At 47.8% G+C, this 19,848-nt stretch overlaps 1 protein-coding gene across 2 annotated transcripts in view; it reads right to left on the reverse strand.

Annotated features, from left to right (window-relative positions):
• Positions 1-19,848, reverse strand: part of LOC135895979 (nephrin-like) — a 344,642-nt gene that overhangs the window by 79,116 nt on the left and 245,678 nt on the right. For both annotated transcript variants that reach the window (XM_070536924.1, XM_070536923.1), the window contains exon 2: positions 12,342-12,479. In XM_070536924.1, the coding sequence (XP_070393025.1) occupies positions 12,342-12,479 (138 nt within the window). The remainder of the gene's footprint in view (positions 1-12,341; positions 12,480-19,848) is intronic.

Here is a 19,848-nt window from a genome sequence, read left to right on the forward strand (position 1 = left end):
TACGTTTTTGAGTCAACGTGGAGTGTTGAAGTGAAGCAACGTTTTAGAATACAAGGGTTAAAACATGGTTCTATAGTTACAACTGCGCAGAAGAATGTTCCAGGTAACAGCGGGTGCTTGACTCGAACATAGTTCGACATATTCGTTCTTATGTAAACTCAAAAGGAAAAGAAACAGGTCAAATATTTGCAACCCTATTTCATAGATTTTTTTGGAACGCAGTTTTCATTTAGGTAAGTGGAATAGATTTCAAAAAAAAAATTTCCTCTTATGGCTATAACCACAGAGGAATGATACATAAGTTATTTCGTAATATTGCACACATAGATGGCTTTGTTACTGAAACTTTTGTAAATACTAACACTACTAGGTTCTCTGAACTCGATAATCGTCTTTTGCCTAAAGTGCGCACAAACTATGGTAAGTTCACTACCACATTTGCGGGAATAAAACTATGGAATTCTATTCCACATACCATAAAATCATCCCCCACAGAGCACATATTCAAGAATCAGGTTAAGAAATACTTTATGCAGCAACTGTCTTCATCCTAACCACTGCCTTTGTGATTGTAATCATAATTGACTTAGCTATTGTACTACACGTTTATTACTCATATTTTTATTGTATTTTACATTTGCATTGCTTGTTCACTACAGAAGTCTTCTTCGCAATTTTTTGCCTTACAGTTTTGAGTGCTTCTTTTTTCGCGCTGTTTCTTATTTAGTCTGTAATGCCACCGTAACCAATGTTTGATCTGTATTGTCTTTTTTTATTTTTTCATGTATGGGAGTCCCCCGGACAGTTTGTAACTTTGGGACTCCCTGTGTAGTGCTCATTTTGCATACAATTCTTGTAAGTGATCCCCTCACCACAAGGATACGTCTGCCGTGTTTGAGAGGGAGAGAGGCGCAGAGATAGAAAAGGGGAAGTAGTCGCTAACAGATAGAAGCCAGAGAAAGAGGAAGCGAACTTTCGCGTTTTCATTTGCACATTTTAGCACTTTGAAACGTTTGCATTCCTCCGCATTTTTGGAATCTTCTACATTTTCTAGTTTCAATCCCTCGGCAATTTTGCACGTTTCGTACAATTTTCTTGATTTTTCCAATTGGGCTCGCTTTTACAATTTCTCTCGTTTCTTTTTATTTAAAATTTTGCTCATTTTCCGCGTGTTCGAAGTGTGAACGAGAGAACTTTTTTCTTTTTTTAAACGATCCACGACACCCGATGGTGAACACACGGTCGGAGCACGGAGCCCCTGGTATTCTTCGACGGAGCGGATGCCGAGGTCTCGTTCAGACGCCGGGTCGGCTGCGCCACAATCGAGATCCAAAGTGCAGCAGGGGGTGAGAGAGAGAGCATGCCGAGCGAGGGGGAGTCAGGGACTGCTGGGGAAAATCTCCCTTCGAAGAGATTTGTGGCCGACCATTAAACTCGGACACGAATTGTGCTTCGCGCCGGGTTTTGGGGACGGAGCAAATGCCGGTCGCTGTTTCCTCAACTCGACGGCAACGGAAGACGAGCTGTTGTAATACGTCCTCCAAAATCGAATTCGCGGCCCTTTTTTTTTCTATGTTTCCTCTTCTCATAGTTTCGCGCGTTTGACTTCAGTCTCTTCTTTTATTCACGTCAATTCCTTTGACATTATTGTTTGCGATCATTCTTTGAAGTGAAACGACAGATTTATTTATTTCTTCTTTTTAATTTCCACGTAGATTCTATTTTCAGTTGCTGGTCGCCACTTTTCTTGTTGTTTTCTTCTTTTTTTCGGAAACGAGCGTCGAAATTGTGTCTCATCATCCAGACTTTCTTATCTTACAGTGCTGGCTGAAGCCGTCAATGTAATAGATCGAAATTGTTATAAGACATGACTCGCCTTGGGCTTCTGCCGCTGTTAGCTCCTTTATGGGTTAATATTTGCTATAAGGAAGTTGAACTCAGTCGGAGGTCCTTAGTTTTTTTTTTTTCTCTGCCTCAAAAGACAGACGTGCAACACCGATACGGCGAAATCTATCGTGATTCAATTACTGAAGAAAAAAAAATGAGGGAAAAAGCGCCATATTGCACACGAGGGAAGAAGTGGCCGCATACTACAGCCTAACAACTAATGACAACAATGCAGTCGCGTAAGGGTTTCACAAAAACCGGTTGCGTGTTTCAGAAGCAATAACTGTATTCTCGTTTCTGCAAATTCTTCTCCTTCAGAAGATTACTTAAGGCACACAAAGAAGGACGGCAAAAAGCTACTGTTTTGATGTACTGCTTTCATCTAGGAACCCCATCATGAACACACTGAACGCACTTCAATCTAAAATCTCGAGCAGACGCGCGTTTCTACAGAGTGAACGAATCTTACTCTGACGGTAACCTTCCGGGAAATGCTACTACCCTGTGGCCGCACATTGGTGAAGCCTCGATGCACAGAACTATGCGTATGTGTTGCATCAATATTTTTTTCTCTCTTTCGCAATAGATGCTTTAGTTGACGCAAACTATTCCTGACGTCTTCTCGCTTGCTTCCTCCGTAAATTCGCACAGTGCTTTCATTCGCCGTTAAGCAAAATATAAAGGCAAATGAGAATTTCCCAGAAACATAGCTAGCATGTGCACGGTTAAACAAATCAGTGCAATTCGCTGCCGATAAGATGTAATTTACCAATCTCACAGCGTGATTGATTTAAGTTTCGGAAGAATAACCGCAAAAACAGTAAAGAACCTGCGTGCCTTCTTCTGTTTCTTCTTTACCTTTTCACACTAACGTGACGTAAGAAGCAAAGAAACGTAACACAGTTGCTCATGAGCATACGCTTCTTTATTTATGTTTTTTTGTTTTTTTTACTAGCGAAATTTTTGGGCTGAGAATCAGAAGGCAGAGACACTCGACACTACAAAGCAAGTGGGGGAAAAGTCAAACGACCCTGTCCCTAGAGAGAAGGTCGCGTAGAACTTCTCCCCTTTCTATCTCCACATTTTTTTTTAAAGTTTTGTTCAGTCTTCTTCCTCTGACAATGTCCCTCTTTCCGTTGTGACACTTGAAGTTTCCATTTCGCATTACCAGAAGTCACACGTCGCTCTCCCTGCGTGTAAGTCCACACGCTCCGTTTTCAATTCCCCGAGCCTTGTTTTCGCTTTCAAAGAGCTGCGTTCCCCCTTTCTTTTGTATTCGAGCAGACGTGTTTCTTGTTTTACCTCTTCATACATTTCGCGCGTGTGTTTCTTGATTTTTCGTTGAGGTTGTGTTCTTTTCGCCTACGTCGAGGACACGACAACGGTTTCATTATAGGGCAGATGCGATATCACGTCACCCTCGCTTTCCTTTTTGTTTTGATTATTCTTTTTCTGGCAAAGCAAAACAATTTCTGACCTCGGAGACGCGTCGCGGCAGCGTTGTTTCGTTTCTTTCGCCTCGGGCTCTCACCAGACGTCGCACTCTGTTTCGCTCGCTTCCACCGTCGGTCTTATATCACGAGACGATACCGAAGCCAAAGAGAATGACAAATGTGCAACATTTTTTTGTTTTTTTCACCCCTAAAGTTTTCTGCCCAGTGCAATTTTTCGTCGCATCAGATACCCGAAAACGGAGAAATCGGGGCAAGTCATGCTAATACGGAAAGCTTAACTCCGGCGGAAACAAGAGAAAGAACTGGATCACAGCGGTTCAGTTCGTTTTAATACGATGTCATTACATGCGCGCACAGTACGCATGAAAGCGCAAGTTTTAAGATATGCGAAGCGCAGAAACGTCACATCGATGAATGAGAGTGTGCAACGTATAGCCCGTGACGAACGCGCGCGCAGTTTGTCGAGACATCTAGCGGGCGTTAGAAAAACCAGGCGATCCTGGACAGAGTACCTTAGTAAGGTATGCCGCCGTCATACTTGACTTGAAAACCTAATTTATGATATGATAAATTATGATATGACTTGAAAACCTAATTTGCCATTACAAATAAGAGTATAAGAACTCTACTTGGGAATTTAGCAGCTTTTTCTGCAGATTTATTGCAACAAGCACGCATCGTCGCCACGATTATAACAGTAACACCCTAAAGCTGCAGCATCGTGTAAGCGGAGCGCGATATCTTGTCGAGACAATAAATATGAACACAGATAAGCTTTTATTAACTCTCCCGTTTCTGTGCTGTGTCCTTTGTGGCGTTTTCTTCTCTTCTTCTCATAACATGAGCCCTGTCTATCGAGCAAGTAGGAAAGAGAAGTTTACCACAAGACAAAGTTTCGAAAAGATTACATAATTTACGATTATCGTAACATAAATACAGTGAAACCTCGTTATAACGAACAGTTAAAAAGTCGGAAATTAGTTCGCTATATCCATAATTCGTAATATAAAATTTCGTAAAATATACATGCAAGAGGACCAAAATTCACTCAGAGAAGGCACAGCAACTCGAACGATGCTTACTTGGGTCACGTTCATTTATTTACGCACAAAGAACTGCGTTATCGCGGCCTGCTTCTTGGTGTTGATCGCATTCCGAATCACGCCTTGTTCCACAGTTTGCAAACACTCAACAAGGGCAAACCCACTGCCCTCAATAGCACTGCAGTGGCGGCGCAGTAAATCCAACGCAGCAAGTGCTTCTTGTTAAGTCGGAATGTTCTCATCGTCTACAGGGTCAGCCTGAGCTTCGTCTGCGGGATGTTCAGAGACTTCCGCAGCGATTTCGGCGTCCGTCAGTACAGCCGTGGTCGCTGAGATGTCGTCGCCACCTACGAAGTCTTCTACAGTCATTGTTGCGGACATGTCAACAACAAAACGCGAAAAATCGTTCCAAGCCTCATCGAGCTCGCGGAGCTCTGCTTCTGCTTCGTCCGGATCGTCACCATCGTCACTTGATGCATGGGCCTCTGGTGGAACAAAACCTGCACGTCCTGAACGTTTGCTGCGCTGCACAACACACTTGTAGTGCAACGAAGCCTGCCGCCTGCTAATAAAGTGAGGTAGGGCTTGGCGTCGCGAAGTTCGTTATATCCGTTTTATGCCAAACCGCGTTCGCTATATGAAGTTAAAAATACATGCGTTTGACAAAAATATTTCGGAAGAGTTCGATATATTCAATAATTCGTTATATGCGTGTTCGTGATATCGAGGTTTGACTGTATTCTTTTCGGCTTATCTTTCTTAAATCTAAACGAAAAGCTTCCATTCCAACTCGCGCCACCGTTATGACTAGAGCTAATGAGAACATTACCTGCAATGACCCTTACGTCAAGGGGGCCACCTTTTCTTTATTGTCGTGCATGCAGCCAACAGGTTCTCTCCCCCACGGTACTGACAACACGTGGGACCGAGCCGCGCGCCGCGAAGAGCGTCTATGCTACGACACTTCCAGTTCTTTGTTAGTTTTTCTTTTGTCAAACATTTCTTCGCTTCTGTCCCTTCTTTTCTCTCTCTCTCTCTCTCTTTTTTTTATGAGGTGAAAGCGCACAGGCTATTCTCCGAGAAAGCGCTCGAAGTACGAGCAACTCAAATTGCCAACTCCAGCGGACACGCTAATGACTCTCGTCGAGCCGACTCCAGCCGCGGCTTTCCGACCCGAATCCTCGCGAACACCCGGAGACTCTCGCGGCGGGCTCGGGTCCCGCAGCCCCAGCGTTGGTCGTTAGAACGTTTCGCAGAAAGAGAAACGACGCCATGACGAATTCAGGAGGACACACGCGAAGGGTGAATTAAATTCGACTCTCCGAGGCGCACGGCGGGCCGCGTGTATGGAAGCAGTGCGGTTTGTGTGCGCGGGACACTCCGAGGGGCACCTGCGTAATAGGCACGACGCGAGGGGAGAGCGCGCGCGCGCGCCTGCGGAAACTTGCAAAGTGCGACCTGAATAAGTAAAAGGTGCCTCGCGCGATACCCGGTCCGCGCCACCCGAGAAGATTATTCAGCGCCGCACCGAGCCGAACCGAGCCGAGTCGAGCCTAGCTCGTATAGAAAGAGGCGCGCGCTCAGCTGCTGGGGGCGTTGAAAGTGCGCGGGGGGTTGAGCATACCGCTCGGCGTCCGTGCTTTTACAAATGCGTCCGATTTCGGGCAATGGCCGCAGGGAACGGCGGAGTCTCGAAGAAGCACGCGTTCGAGCGCTGACTCGGAAAGTGCGCTTAAGAAGAGCGCTGGACGTACGCGTAGAGAGAGGGGGTTGGGGAGGGGGAGGGGAGGTAAGGGGGCGGACTCCCTTCCACGAGGTGTTCTATGAGCGCGCTTAGCATTGCGCGCACGTTTCTGTTTAAGTGTGCTGTTATAGCACCGAGCCGGCCATCCGAGAGGAACCGCACTGTCTGAGAAGTGGACTATGCGAATGTTCCTCGTCGCAGCAACATTCTCGATTCCGCCCTAGAGATTCGGCATCTTCCTGTTCGCACCACGCTTCGTGGGATTCGGCCCGCAGAGAGGAGGAGGTCGTTCTTGGGACGCACAATGAGGTCCTCGTCGTTACAATTGAGTCGCCCGGTGGAAAAGAGAAGAGAAGCCGGAGAAATGATGCCAGTATGCACCACGATTGAGGCCGGCAAGGGGTTTGGAGAGTCTTTCGTACCCTAATGAGTGCGCATCAGCCATTGTTGTGGCGATTAGAGGTCTGTCACGAAGCTGTTACGCCCGTCAAAATAGAGAGACTCTTTCAGGGGAGCATTCATTATTAAATCAGCTCACGTCCAACTGAGGAATAACATTCCTCATTTTCTGGCCCGTCTAAAACGCAGTTGAAAGTTGTGCCTTAACCTTAAAGCTTTAGCAAAGTCTTCTACGTAATAGTAGCGGTGCAGGGAAAAAAATGGCTGTGGCTTAGCTAAGGTTAAGCCCAGGATGCGAAGCATACTAGCCTTTATTTTAGTTGTTGAACCACTGTTTAGCCTGGTGAACTGCTGTTGCTTGGCTATATTTGGTTCGGCTAGACGAAGAAACAACTCATGCGTTACTCTGCTTCGCCTTCAAGAGTGGAACGCGACAGCGTTCCCGTCAACCCGCCAAGGGGTGTAAGACAATGGGCTACGGCGCAGCCACTACGCGCCCCGCATTGGACGCGGTGAGCGTCGAGCAACGCAGCGTTCGGCGCGGCAACGAAATGTGCGCCTGAGCAAGCGACGCACGCCTGAGCCTTACCCCCGTATTCAGAAATGCATCTTCATTCGAAGCCCATGCTTTATTTGATTTAAACGACGCCTGTCGTCAACGCACCAAAAGAAACGCAATGAGCGTCTTCGGCGCGTTCGCATAAGACGTCATTCATATCAAGTCAAGCATGGGCTTCAAGTTAAGACGCATTTCTGAATACGGGGGAAACAGCTCGTTTCTAAGGCAACACCGCATTCACTAGAGGCGCTTTTGTACCGCTTTAAAGCAACGTACTCGTGGCTCAGTGGTAGCGTCTCCGTCTCACACACCGGAGACCCTGGTTCGATTCCCACCCAGCCCATCTTGCAAGAGTTGAGCCAAAGCCACCTAGAAACAAGCGCAGCTGCTTATATACCGCCGCGACGCCGCGAGCGACGGCGCGAGTTGGAGCCCCGTTTCTCCTCTGTCGTGACGTCACGGTGTCACGTGGTATGGCATGGGGTCAAAGGTCATTGAAGGCGACACCGCCGCGCCTGAGGAGCTGGGTTGAGCTCTCGTAATATGCTTCGCATAAAACTTTAATTAAATTGGGACTATCATGATGGTGCAGCTGGCAGCGTGCAAGCAGATTTGGTGATCTTGCCTGAAGTGCCGCGAACCACACCGTGTATTGTACTTCACTTGGTGACATCAAAACAGAAAACACAGCTCAAAAAAAAAAATCTTTCGGCGCATTTTGTTAACTGACGAAGGAAACAGCGCTCACGCCGCTTAAGTTTGCACACTAGAAAATTATATTGAGCCGGTCCCCGAAGCAAACCCTACTTTGTAGAAGAGGCAACAAAGAATCTCTGGAACGCGCAGCCAAACAGGTGCGCCACTAAAGGAGTTGAAGCAGAGGAAACAACAAAATCGGAAAAAAGTAAAAAAAAAATCTGGGCGATCAGCTCGTAAAGTCTGTAGTCCTACGTATATTGCCCGCATAATCCTCAGGCGCTCGTCTGAGATTTTCTCGCATTTCTCTTTTCTTTTTCTTCCGTCTTTATTATTCTACAGTGTCAACGGTAACGTCGCTTTTTAACGCTTTGGCGAGCGCGTTCTCGTCAAGCGTGATCTAGGTTTAACGATCGCGGCGGCTCGCTCCGCTGAGCAAGGAGCCGTCGTCGCGACGGTAACAGCTGGAGTGGTCCGCGTGGGCGTTGAAGTGCACGTTGCCGTTCCCTTCGTCTCCGAGTACGGTCACGGCGATCGGCACGCGAGCGTGGGCTACGGCTACCACCCACGCGAAAGGCGATGGAGAAAAAAAACAAATAACTGCACCCAAACCTTAATAATAATATTAATATTTGGGGTTTTACGTGCCAAAACAACTTTCTGATTATGAGGCACGCCGTAGTGGAGGACTCCGGAAATTTTGACCACCTGGGGTTCTTTAACGTGCACCTAAATCTAAGACGGGTGTTTTCGCATTTCGCCCCCATCGAAATGCGGCCGCCGTGGCCGGGATTCGATCCCGCGACCTCGTGCTCAGCAGCCCAACACCATAGCCACTGAGCAACCACGGCGGGTTCGCAAACCTTGCGACGCGACGAAAGAAGCGTGGCACCCCATACGGGGGAACCCACTGTGGACACGACGCGCTACGGAAGTTTGAGCGCCAAGGTAAACCGTGCCGATACAGACAGCTAGTGAGCCCACTAAAATGACACACTTTCAGCGATAAAAAACAAAGCACGCCCGCATTATTCTAAACAAGACACTAACGCCCTATACCTGCATCAACGTTTGCTTCGGACCGGTGCGTCGGTCCGCCCGTGCTAGCCTCCATGGCGCACTCGCGTTGTCGGCAGCGCGTGCGCTGTTAAGTTCTAGCGCGCGGGTGTCGCGGGTCCTGTCAGGAGCTGGACGATTGCGATTTATGGTGAGCGGTAAATTTTGGTGACGCGAAACCGCGGCCAGTGCTACTGCATAAACTGTTTCCTCCGCGCGCTGTAGAGGCTGTGTGTTCCAGCACTGCAGTTGGTACGCCAAGTGCCAGCGCTGGTTGTGGCGACTATGACAACGTCACGCGGACAGAAGCGCCTCTTTGTGACATCTGATATTATTATTATTATTATTATTATTATTATTATTATTATTATTATTATTATTTGTTTTGAAAACATCTACACATTTGACACGAAAGGGAAAGCGAGAAGCAGGCTGGCGACTGCCACCGGAAGGGGCACAACGCCTGCCTGCACTCTTCAGAAAGGAGCAGGAGACAGCAACACAGAAATGGAAGATAGGAAGGAGGGGCGGAAAGAGGGGAAAAAAAGAGCAAGGCGACAAATCTGAAAGAATGAAGTAGAACACACGGTACGCAGGTCACACACAGTATAGGGCCGGTTACTGCAGGTCAAGCTACTAGAGAGTGCTAAATGGAAGAAATAGTGTCTGAGTTACAAACGTGAACCTAAGTTAGTTCTAGAAAAGTGAGTGTAGAGCGCGATGGCTGCGATCGCGTCAAGTCGCACCCCCTCTGCGCTGCTAACATTATTCCCATCAAAGAAGGAAGCACTCCCGCCGCCGCCGCGCCCGCCCGCCCCCCCCCCCCCCCCCCCCCCCCCCCTCTGCAAGCGCGCGCGGAATCTTATGGCGCAATAAGAAGCACTCCCCGCAAAAAGCGCGCGGAATTCCATGGAGCAATATGGCGCGCTTTATAGCGTCTTCGCCTGCGTCTGTTGTCTGAACCCTTGGTTTGGTAAGCGAGAATGGGATCGTGGTTGATTGCTGAGTGTGGTCGCGGCTATCAAAATGCGCAAATGCATACGTCATAGCGACTACATGCGCACAGATGGGATGGAACAGAAAAAAAAAAACGCTTGAACCGGCATGTTTTTGACACCTTTGCGTTGCACATCGGGTACGTCTATATGCAAAACACTGAGAGCTTCAGGACGTTGCGCTAACTTAAGGGTTGCGGATACGTATAAATCTATCCATTTCTTTTTTCGATGACTTTGCGTTCTCTGCCAGTTTAGGCTCTGCCATACAGTGCGCACTGCAACCCATGTTTTGAGAATCAGCTACAATGCGGATGTTTGCACCTTTCTGGCATGCCGCAGAGCGTATATATGCACTCTCGTACTTCCGGTGTTTTTCTCCTGTTTCCGCACTTTTCTCAGTGTGTGTGCGCGAGTGAGAATGGAATTGCGATCCGGTGCTCATCCTCAAAAAAAAAAAAAAAAAAGAAGAAGCTTTAGAAAGGAACTGCTCACATTCCTTCACCCAGTTTTTTAAAAAAAGAACTTTATTAAAGAACGAGACAGGCATAGTCAAATAAAATTACGCTAATACGTCCCAGGCGTTGCTGCGGAAATGCAGCGGAAAATCGAACATAATAAATTCTGCTCACAAAAAAAAAACAGCAACGTTCGACACAAGTCACCACTGGGCGCGATATCTGCCATGTCGAGAGGAAATTCAATTTGAGCCCTGCGAAAGTGTATGGCGGGTATGGAGCGATATGAGCTAGGCTGTATACGCCACGTCTGGCGATCAAACTTACCCGAGAGAAGAAAAAAAAAAGCACCGAAATGCTACTGCAGGCTGTATAGGATAGGCCAGCACTGTTCTCCGTTCCTTTCTTTTTTTTCGTCCACGTGGCCTTGCCTTCGGGCGGCCTCTAACGGGCGTGTAATTTAATCGCGGGGCTTGTAATCTGAGACGTCAATCTTGCCAGTATTTCCGAGAAGCGGTTTAGGCAATGCATCAAGCATCAATAAATTTAGCCGTGCAGTCAGCTGCCGTACAGATATAGCTGTTTAGCTTATACCGGAAATTGCTGGTTGTCTACTACACTGTCGCTCGCCATTGGCGCTTACTTTTATCGAAAGCGCCAATACGAAGTTGTGCTTGTAAACTATAACACTATATAAAATATATCTAAACTGACCTTGTATTTCCGAGCAGATTAGGTGTAGCCTAGATGCGTCATTAAAATATTTGAAACGTGCTCCAACTTTACCGCTACTCTACTATTAGATTATAACAATATTAGCACTCTTACAGTGTTAAGGTTTACAGAATGGAAGTATAGCGGCCTACATGACGAGGAGAACAAGCAGAGCTCTTCAAATGCCTCTGAAAAATTGATACCCGGATTTCTTCTTTCTTTTGCATACGATTATTTAGCAAGCTATTCCGAGTACACGCCTTTGAGGAACCTCACAATTTAAAGCTATTTCCTCTCACATACCGCGAAGGCCTTCTGTTAAGTGGCACAAAAGTTCTGCATTGCGAGAAGCCACGTGCGACAAATCTAGACATTCAAGCCGAGTTCCAAACGAAGCTTAACGCAACTCAACCACTATTAATCTCCCAGCGAAGCAAAAGAAAGAAAACGCGGGTTAGTCTAAGGTTAGTACGATACCCAAGTAAAAAATATTAGCAATAAATAAAAGGAGGAGTATCTTCAAGCTGAACAAAACACAGTAGAAAACGGCCGTGTATCATTTCTCTCTCTTTTCGCTTATCGGACAAAGAAAAAAAAAGAATCTGGTTTACCGCTGCCAGTTAGGGCGATGAGGCGTATCGTCTTCCGTATTAAGTGCAGAAAAGCTGATGATGTGAACGCCCGCACCCGCACTGCTGCAGGAACGGCGTGAAACGAGACAGCGCCGCCGCGGTCTTGCGCACACGGCGTTAAGCGGTAAGCAATACGACCGTTCCTGGAGCCGAGACAGAATGAGCCAATCGAGCTCGAGAATTTGCGTGCTTGCTTTTGAACAAGTGCTCGAAAACTGAATACATCGTGAACGACTTCCAAGCTCTCTTTCGGCGTTTTCACTGTGTTGTAGAAGATTGCACGTGTTCGCGCTTTCCGACTATACTCGGTGACGAACGAATGCTTTAACATAGAGGTGGTGCCACCTAACGACTCCAACTTCTTATTTAAATCCTACGCTTAGGATGACATAGGACATTCAGAAATGCAAGACATTGAGCACCGCAGACAAGCCGCCGGTTAAAGAAGAAGCAATGGGGCGCTCAAAAAGAACAGCGCTTAGCATATGTTCGCAAGCCCCGGTATAAAAGCAAAGTTTAGTGGACTACAACATCTGCTCATGCACAGTGTCGCCGATCTTAGGCCTTGAAACACTCAGCCATTCACGCGCACTACGCTCCGATGCAAGCGTGTCCAACTCCGCTCTCCCCCCGCATGCACGCACGCACGCACGCAAATCGTCACATCAAACCGTGCGACTTAAAGCGACCGCGGCGTTACTCACCCAGCACAAATCCATCCTTGCTCCATTGGACTGCGCCGGCCTGGTTGGCCACCTCGCACCTGAGTTCCACCGTGCGTCCCTCGATCACCTCCACGGGCTGCGGCCGAACGCGGAAGCTCTGCTGCTGGCAGTGGACTCCTGGAACAAAAGAACCAGACGTCGTCAGGCTCGCATCGAAAGAGCGAGACTGCGCAAATGCCTCTATATTCTATTCCCCTGCTTAAACAGAAGCGATTCAGGGCGGCAATTGAAAGGTGAAGTGCAGCGAAACCTTGCATCGAGTAGTAATCGGACAGAGAATGATACGTGCAAAGGTTAACCGTGACTGAGCCCTGTTGGCTATCCACTGCAACGGAGGAAATGAAAAAAAAAGGGAGGGGGGAGGAAAAGGGTAAGAGAAGTAGACAAAATCGCGTATTCGTTGCACAAATCGCGCCAGCCTATATATATATATATATATATATATACATATATATATATATATATATATATATATATATATATATATATATATATATATATATATATATATTACGCAGCATCCATCCCGTAAAAAACAATTGTAGTGAGACGCAGTCGACTTAGAAAAGAAGGCTCAGTGTTACATTTGTCAAGAATGGCGGGCTGTGAAACAAGATTGCCACACAGTTATGACAGGGCGACACGACGCGCACCTCTCCCTCTCCGTCGCTGCAGCTGGGAGGTGTTCAAAGAAGCGACCTTTGCGCTGGAATCCGCCGCCTTCCTCCAGCCCCTTCGACATTGTGATGACGGAACTAGTTCGGTGCGTGAACAATGATTCCGGAGTTCCCCAACGCGGAGCTGATTTGACACGCATGGACAAGCTGCCGCGGGAACGACGTATTTTTGTGCTTCTCACGGTTCGGAGTGGCACGGAACAACGAGCGACCCTCGATCGGCAACGATAGTTCCCGGAACGGCACCCGCCAACGCCGTCGTCGGGCATCAGAGCGCGGTTGCCTTTGTGTACGTAAACTGTTCTGCAGAGCAGCGGCGCGTTGGTGATGAGTAAACGAACAGTCGCCGCGTCGTAGGACCGGCGGATCGAGTGTATAAAAACTGTGGTTGCGCGAATGCTGAGGACACTTCTCTTGAGCAGTCATGTTAGACTGAGTCACTTCTCTCATGCAGTCATGTTGGACTGATACTCTTTTTCTCAAGCAGTCATGTTAGACTGATTTAATTTCTGTAAATAAACCCCTTTTCCTCGTTCTCGATGAGAAACAGTTCTTCACTTCATCAACGATCTCAGCGTAAATAAGTTGGACGACGGCATGGGCCAGCTACCTTCGAATTCATGCCGTACTCCAATCTTGGCAAAGGACCACGGACGATGGGATTGAGCCCCCAATCCTGACAACTGGCTGACAGCGGTGAGATGGACTTTGCGACATGGTGCTGTATCTGCGGTGAGTGCTTGGTTTTTGCTTTGACTCTCTAGGCTTCATTTTGGGGTTGTTCTGTTTAGAACAGTAGGGAAGCTAGATTGTTGTGTGTTAGCTAGGTTGTGTTTTCCTAGCTAGATTTAGAGAGCAGAATCAAGGCAGTAAAGCAGCAGTCATGGAGTTAAGGACACTGCTGAGAGACGAGTTGTTGATTGTTGGTGAGGAACTGGGCCTAGATGTACGCAAGGAAATGCTCAAATCGGAATTATTGGAGCTAATTTCCAATCAGGCCAGTGAGGAAGATATTGAAATAGGAATGGAACTTCTCAAAAAGAGAGAGAAACGGGAAAGAGAAAGAGAAGAACGGGAAAGAGAAAGAGAAGAACGGGAAAGAGAAAGAGAAAAGCGAGAGAGAGAGGAACGCGATAAAGATCGCGAGTTTCAGTTAAGGAAAATGCAACTTGAACTTGAAAGCAAACGTTTGGAGTTGCCTCAAGGAAGTGAAGGCGCTCTGGGTCGATCAAGTGAGGCAGAATCGTACCGCATGGACAGGCTATTAAAGCCATTTGAGGTCGGGACCGACATAGGCTTGTTCCTAAGCAATTTTGAAAGGACTTGCGAGAAGATGAACTTCGGCCCGAGTACATGGCCACAGCGGTTGCTGTCTATGTTGCCGTGTGAGGCGGCGGAAGTAATCGCCAGATTGAGTGTGCAGGATGCATATGATTATGCAAAAGTTAAGGCTAGTCTCCTGAAGAAATACCGCCTTTCAGCCGAAGCTTTTCGGCAAAGGTTTAGGAGCACAGGCAAGAAAGATAGCGAGGGCTATCCGGAGTTTGCATATAGCTTAAAGGCCAACCTAGTCGAGTGGCTTAAAAGCGCGGAAGCGTACGACAGCAGAGACATGATCATTGAATGCATGTGTCTAGAGCAGTTTTACAAAACCATCCCCCAAGCTGTGAAACTGTGGGTGCAAGACAGAGGTAATGTAAACACTGTGGAAAGGGCGGCTGAATTAGCCGAAGAGTACGCAACCCGTAGAAAGTTGAACGCCGAGGAGGGAAACTGGGACGGTCGAAATGGACCGCGGAAACCATTTCCGTTCAAAAAGGGTGCGCAAACTAGACGATCAGAGCCTGTAGACATGGCGGAAAAGCCCGCAGAAAAGAGCGAGGAGAAACTTAACGGAGAAACCGCACAAAAAGAACAGAAAAGAAAATTCAAATCTTTTAGACCAATTCGCTGTTACAAATGCCACAAACTGGGACATATAGCTGTAAACTGCGAGAAGTCTAGCGTAGTTTTTTCCTACGTAGAGGAAAAAGATGAGAATATGGAACTTTTAAGTCCATATCTCCACGACCTGCAAGTTAATGGAAAACCATGCCGAGTGCTAAGGGACAGTGCCGCCACGCTGGACATTGTCCATCCGTCTTACGTGATGGTAGATGACTTCACCGGAGAAGTAGCATGGATAAAACAGGTTGTAGAAGAACACAGCGTGTGTCTGCCCATGGCCAAAGTCAAAATCAGTGGACCATTCGGGGAGCTAGATACTGAGGCTGCAGTTTCCAAATTTTTGTCACTGCAGTATCCCTACATCTTTTCGAATCGCTCGAATCAGTTACTGCGTGACAGAGGGCTCAAACTGGGAGAGGGCATAGTACAGGCATTGACCCGAGGCCAAGCTCGTAAGATCGCGGCGCTTTCGGCTGAAAATGCTCAAGCTCCTCCAGCGGAAGCAGAAAAGGGCATAACTTCAATACCCGAATCCGAGCTAGGCCCGAGGGACAAAAGAACAGTTGAGGAGAGCCTGCCAGCTGACCAGCACAATGAGAGCGTAGCACTAGAGTGTCAGAGTTCTAGCCTGCAGGAAGAGCAAGCAGACGCGCTCACAAGCGAGACAGGGCCGTTATTATCACCGGCCTCAAAGAACTTTGATCAACTCTTACGCGTGGATAGAGAGTCACTGGCAGCTGAGCAAAAGAATGATGAGAGCTTAGCTAAATTACGTGACACAGCTAAAGAAGGCATTGCTAGGCGCAACGTAACGATACATGAGAGAGGAGGATTGTTGTATCGGCATTACAGAGATCGAAAGGGTAGGATTTTAGATCAGTTAGTCATACCTACTAAGTATAGGGAGGACCTTTTGAGTCTTTGTCATGGAAATGGGTGGTCCGGCCACCTAGGCATAAACAAATCAAAGGAAAGATTGCTTATGGAATACTACTGGCCTGGCTGTTTCAAAGATGTAGAAAACTTTGTAAGATCATGCGACGCCTGCCAGCGTTCTGGTAAACCAGGAGAGACTTGGAAAGCTCCACTGAAGGTAGTGCCTTTAATAACAGAGCCTTTCAGACGGCTTGTAATAGACACGGTAGGGCCTCTTCCAAAAACAAAATCAGGCTACAGGTACTTGTTTACCATGCTGTGTCCGGCTACCAAGTTTCCAGAAGCAATCCCTTTGAAAGAGCTCAGCTCCACCGAAGTAGTAGACGCGCTTTTGACAGTGTTTGCACGAGTTGGGTTTCCAGCCGAAATTCAGGCAGATCAAGGGTCAGTATTCACGAGCGCACTGACTTCCACATTCTTGCAAAAGTGCGGGGTAAAGTTAATACACAGTTCTGTCTATCACCCTCAGTCAAACAGTGTAGAGAGGTGGCATTCGGTGCTTAAGCGAGTTTTGCGTGCGCTCTGTTACGAGCACAAGGACTGGGAGAACTGTCTGCCGGCAACTTTGTTTGCTTTGCGAACGGTTCCACCTGAGGCGACAGGGTTCTCACCAGCAGAACTAGTGTATGAGAGGACACTCCGTTCTCCACTGAGAATGTTAAGAGAGATGTGGGAAGAAAGAGGGGAGATTCCGACAGTGGTTGAATACGTGCTAAATTTACTGGAACGCCTAAGCGCAACCCAAGAACTAGTCGGAAAGAGCATGGCAATAGCTCAAAAGAACGCCAAAGTCTATTACGACAAGAATGCGAGGCTTCGTACGTTTGAAGCCGGCTTAACGATGAAAGCGGAAAAGTGTAGGTTCGGTTGTTCACAGGTTACTTATCTGGGCCATGTTGTCGGTCAGGACATGAGACGGCCGGCTGAGCTGAAAATAGCTACGATTGGAGAATTTTCTCAGCCGCGCCCGAAAACGGACCTTCCTTCATTTTTGGGACTTGTGGGGTGCTATCAACGGCACATACCGAATTACTCGCAATTGGCAAGTCCACTAACAGACGCCCTCCGAAAGGGAGCACCGAGTAACGTACACTGGGATAAGGACAAAGAGAACGCTTTTCAAAGTTTGAAAACGCTATTGGTTTCTCGCCCTGTGCTTCGCGCGCCAGACTACACAAAGGAATTCATAGTTCGAGGCGACGCAAGCGACAGAGGTATGGGCGTGGTACTTAGTCAGGTCGGCGACGATAACGAGGAGCATCCTATCCTCTACGCCAGCCGTAAACTAAATGTAAGAGAGGAAGCCTACAGCGCTTCAGAGAAGGAATGCGCTTGTTTGGTTTGGGCTGCCCAGAAGTTGTCGTGTTACTTGTACGGAGCGAAGTTCATCTTCGAGACCGACCACTGTCCTCTGACGTGGCTCAATCAAATGTCACACAAAAACGGCCGCTTGCTCCGATGGAGCCTCACTCTCCAAGAGTACAACTTCTCCGTTAGATATAAGAAGGGAAAGTTGCATAGCAATGCGGATGGTTTGAGCAGGCTAATTTGAATTCTACGTTTGAGGGTCCCGCCGAAATTTTAAGGTTACTAGTGTTAGCTTTTCTTTAGGCGAAGAAAATCCCCTCTCATTTGGCAGAATTCCCTCCAATAATTGCTGAATTTGTCAGCAGGAATTTGCTTCAGAAATTGGCATAGTGAAATGTAGCATTTTTTTTTTGTTTCTGCACTTATGTTGTTGTTGTTTTTTTGAAGCCTAGCGAGTCTAAAGTGAGAGCCAATGCACGTCATCTCGGCGCAGAGCCGTGTTGTGGGGTTCATTTTGCAGTTGCCTGTCCTTGTTGGATGTTTTGGGGCGGTGACATCAATGCACAAGTGGTCGCTGCGAGCCAAGACATCAATCCCCCCCTGACCAGCAGCCGTTCTCTTCCTGCCTAGCGGTTGTCAGCGCTAGACATTCGAGACTTTCCGGGCCATAGAGGCGCTGTCAAGAATGGCGGGCTGTGAAACAAGATTGCCACACAGTTACGACAGGGCGACACGACGCGCACCTCTCCCTCTCCGTCGCTGCAGCTGGGAGGCGTTCAAAGAAGCGACCTTTGCGCTGGAATCCGCGCCTTCCTCCAGCCCCTTCGACATTGTGACGGAACTAGTTCGGTGCGTGAACAATGATTCCGGAGTTCCCCAACGCGGAGCTGATTTGACACGCATGGACAAGCTGCCGCGGGAACGACGTATTTTTGTGCTTCTCACGGTTCGGAGTGGCACGGAACAACGAGCGACCCTCGATCGGCAACGATAGTTCCCGGAACGGCACCCGCCAACGCCGTCGTCGGGCATCAGAGCACGGTTGCCTTTGTGTACGTAAACTGTTCTGCAGAGCAGCGGCGCGTTGGTGATGAGTAAACGAACAGTCGCCGCGTCGTAGGACCGGCGGATCGAGTGTATAAAAACTGTGGTTGCGCGAATGCTGAGGACACTTCTCTTGAGCAGTCATGTTAGACTGAGTCACTTCTCTCATGCAGTCATGTTGGACTGATACTCTTTTTCTCAAGCAGTCATGTTAGACTGATTTAATTTCTGTAAATAAACCCCTTTTCCTCGTTCTCGATGAGAAACAGTTCTTCACTTCATCAACGATCTCAGCGTAAATAAGTTGGACGACGGCATGGGCCAGCTACCTTCGAATTCATGCCGTACTCCAATCTTGGCAAAGGACCACGGACGATGGGATTGAGCCCCCAATCCTGACACATTTTGTGCGCGAAAGGTGAACGGGCGCATCAGAAGCACGCTGCGAAATAGAAATTCGCCATATAGAAACAGAAAGAGTCACTGCAGCTCAGCTGGAAGGGGCACAACACCTACGCGTGGCTTGACGCGAACGAACGCGTATGCTCACCGCTTCATGCGTGTGATGTATGCCGCGCGCAACTGCGCTCGCAAGACGTCGCACATTTGAATTCGCTTGTGATACTGGGATTGATTTCGTGTACTTCCAGTTGGCATTAAAGAGCAAGCATTGCCTCGGGGTAACTTATTTCAATGTGTGGAAGACGAGATTTCATATCGTTCATCACCCACAAAGCCAACATTGCTGAAGTTTTTTTTTTTTGCTTTTCTTCAATGGCCTTTTACTAGGTTTGACCATTGCAAACGGACAAATGCAGTGCATAGACTACGCGCTGAAGGTAGTGTCTGCATAGTGTCGCACCAATGTACTCCGCGAGAACAGGCTAAAATTTCAACAAAAGCATGCGCATGTAGAACATCGCAATTAAACTTATGCTAAAGTTACCTACCTGAAACTACATGTTGCCGAAATTCAGCGCCAATTCACATTCGAACGTCGTCATCTTAACTCACCCAAACTTTTTCTCGTAGCGCACTCGCACAGAAAGAACGAATGGCGGAGGAATCACTCTTGCTAAAGAACCGAAATCTGCGCCCACAGCCGTAAACGAAAAGCGCAATCACGGAAATTCCGCGCAAAGAATCGGAACACACAGCGCTGCCACAGAACAAACGTTCTGACAAAACCTTGCACAGAGAATGGTACATGCAGCGGGCAAGCAGCTGCAGCCTCGATGGCAATAGCACTGCTTTTCTTCTTTTTTTTTGCTCTATTTGTCCACAATGCCATGGCGGGAGTACGTCTCCGTTCAAAGTCAGGGACGTACTATGTGGCAGCAAGCGCAAACATATACATACATACACAAGGGTGTGTGTGTGTGTGTGTGTGTGTGTGTGTGTGTGTGTGTGTGTGTGTGTGTGTGTGTGTGTGTGTGTGTGTGTGTGTGTGTGTGTTGCCGGAAGAACGCCAGGGCATCCTCCTGTTTTCCTTCAAACGCTTAGGAGGTCACGAAAAAAAATCTGTGCAAAAGAAAAGAAATAACACACAAAGGCTCCAAACGTACGCAATGGCG

This window comes from Dermacentor albipictus, chromosome 4 (assembly GCF_038994185.2).
Source record: "Dermacentor albipictus isolate Rhodes 1998 colony chromosome 4, USDA_Dalb.pri_finalv2, whole genome shotgun sequence".
Taxonomy (NCBI): Eukaryota; Metazoa; Arthropoda; class Arachnida; order Ixodida; family Ixodidae; genus Dermacentor; species Dermacentor albipictus.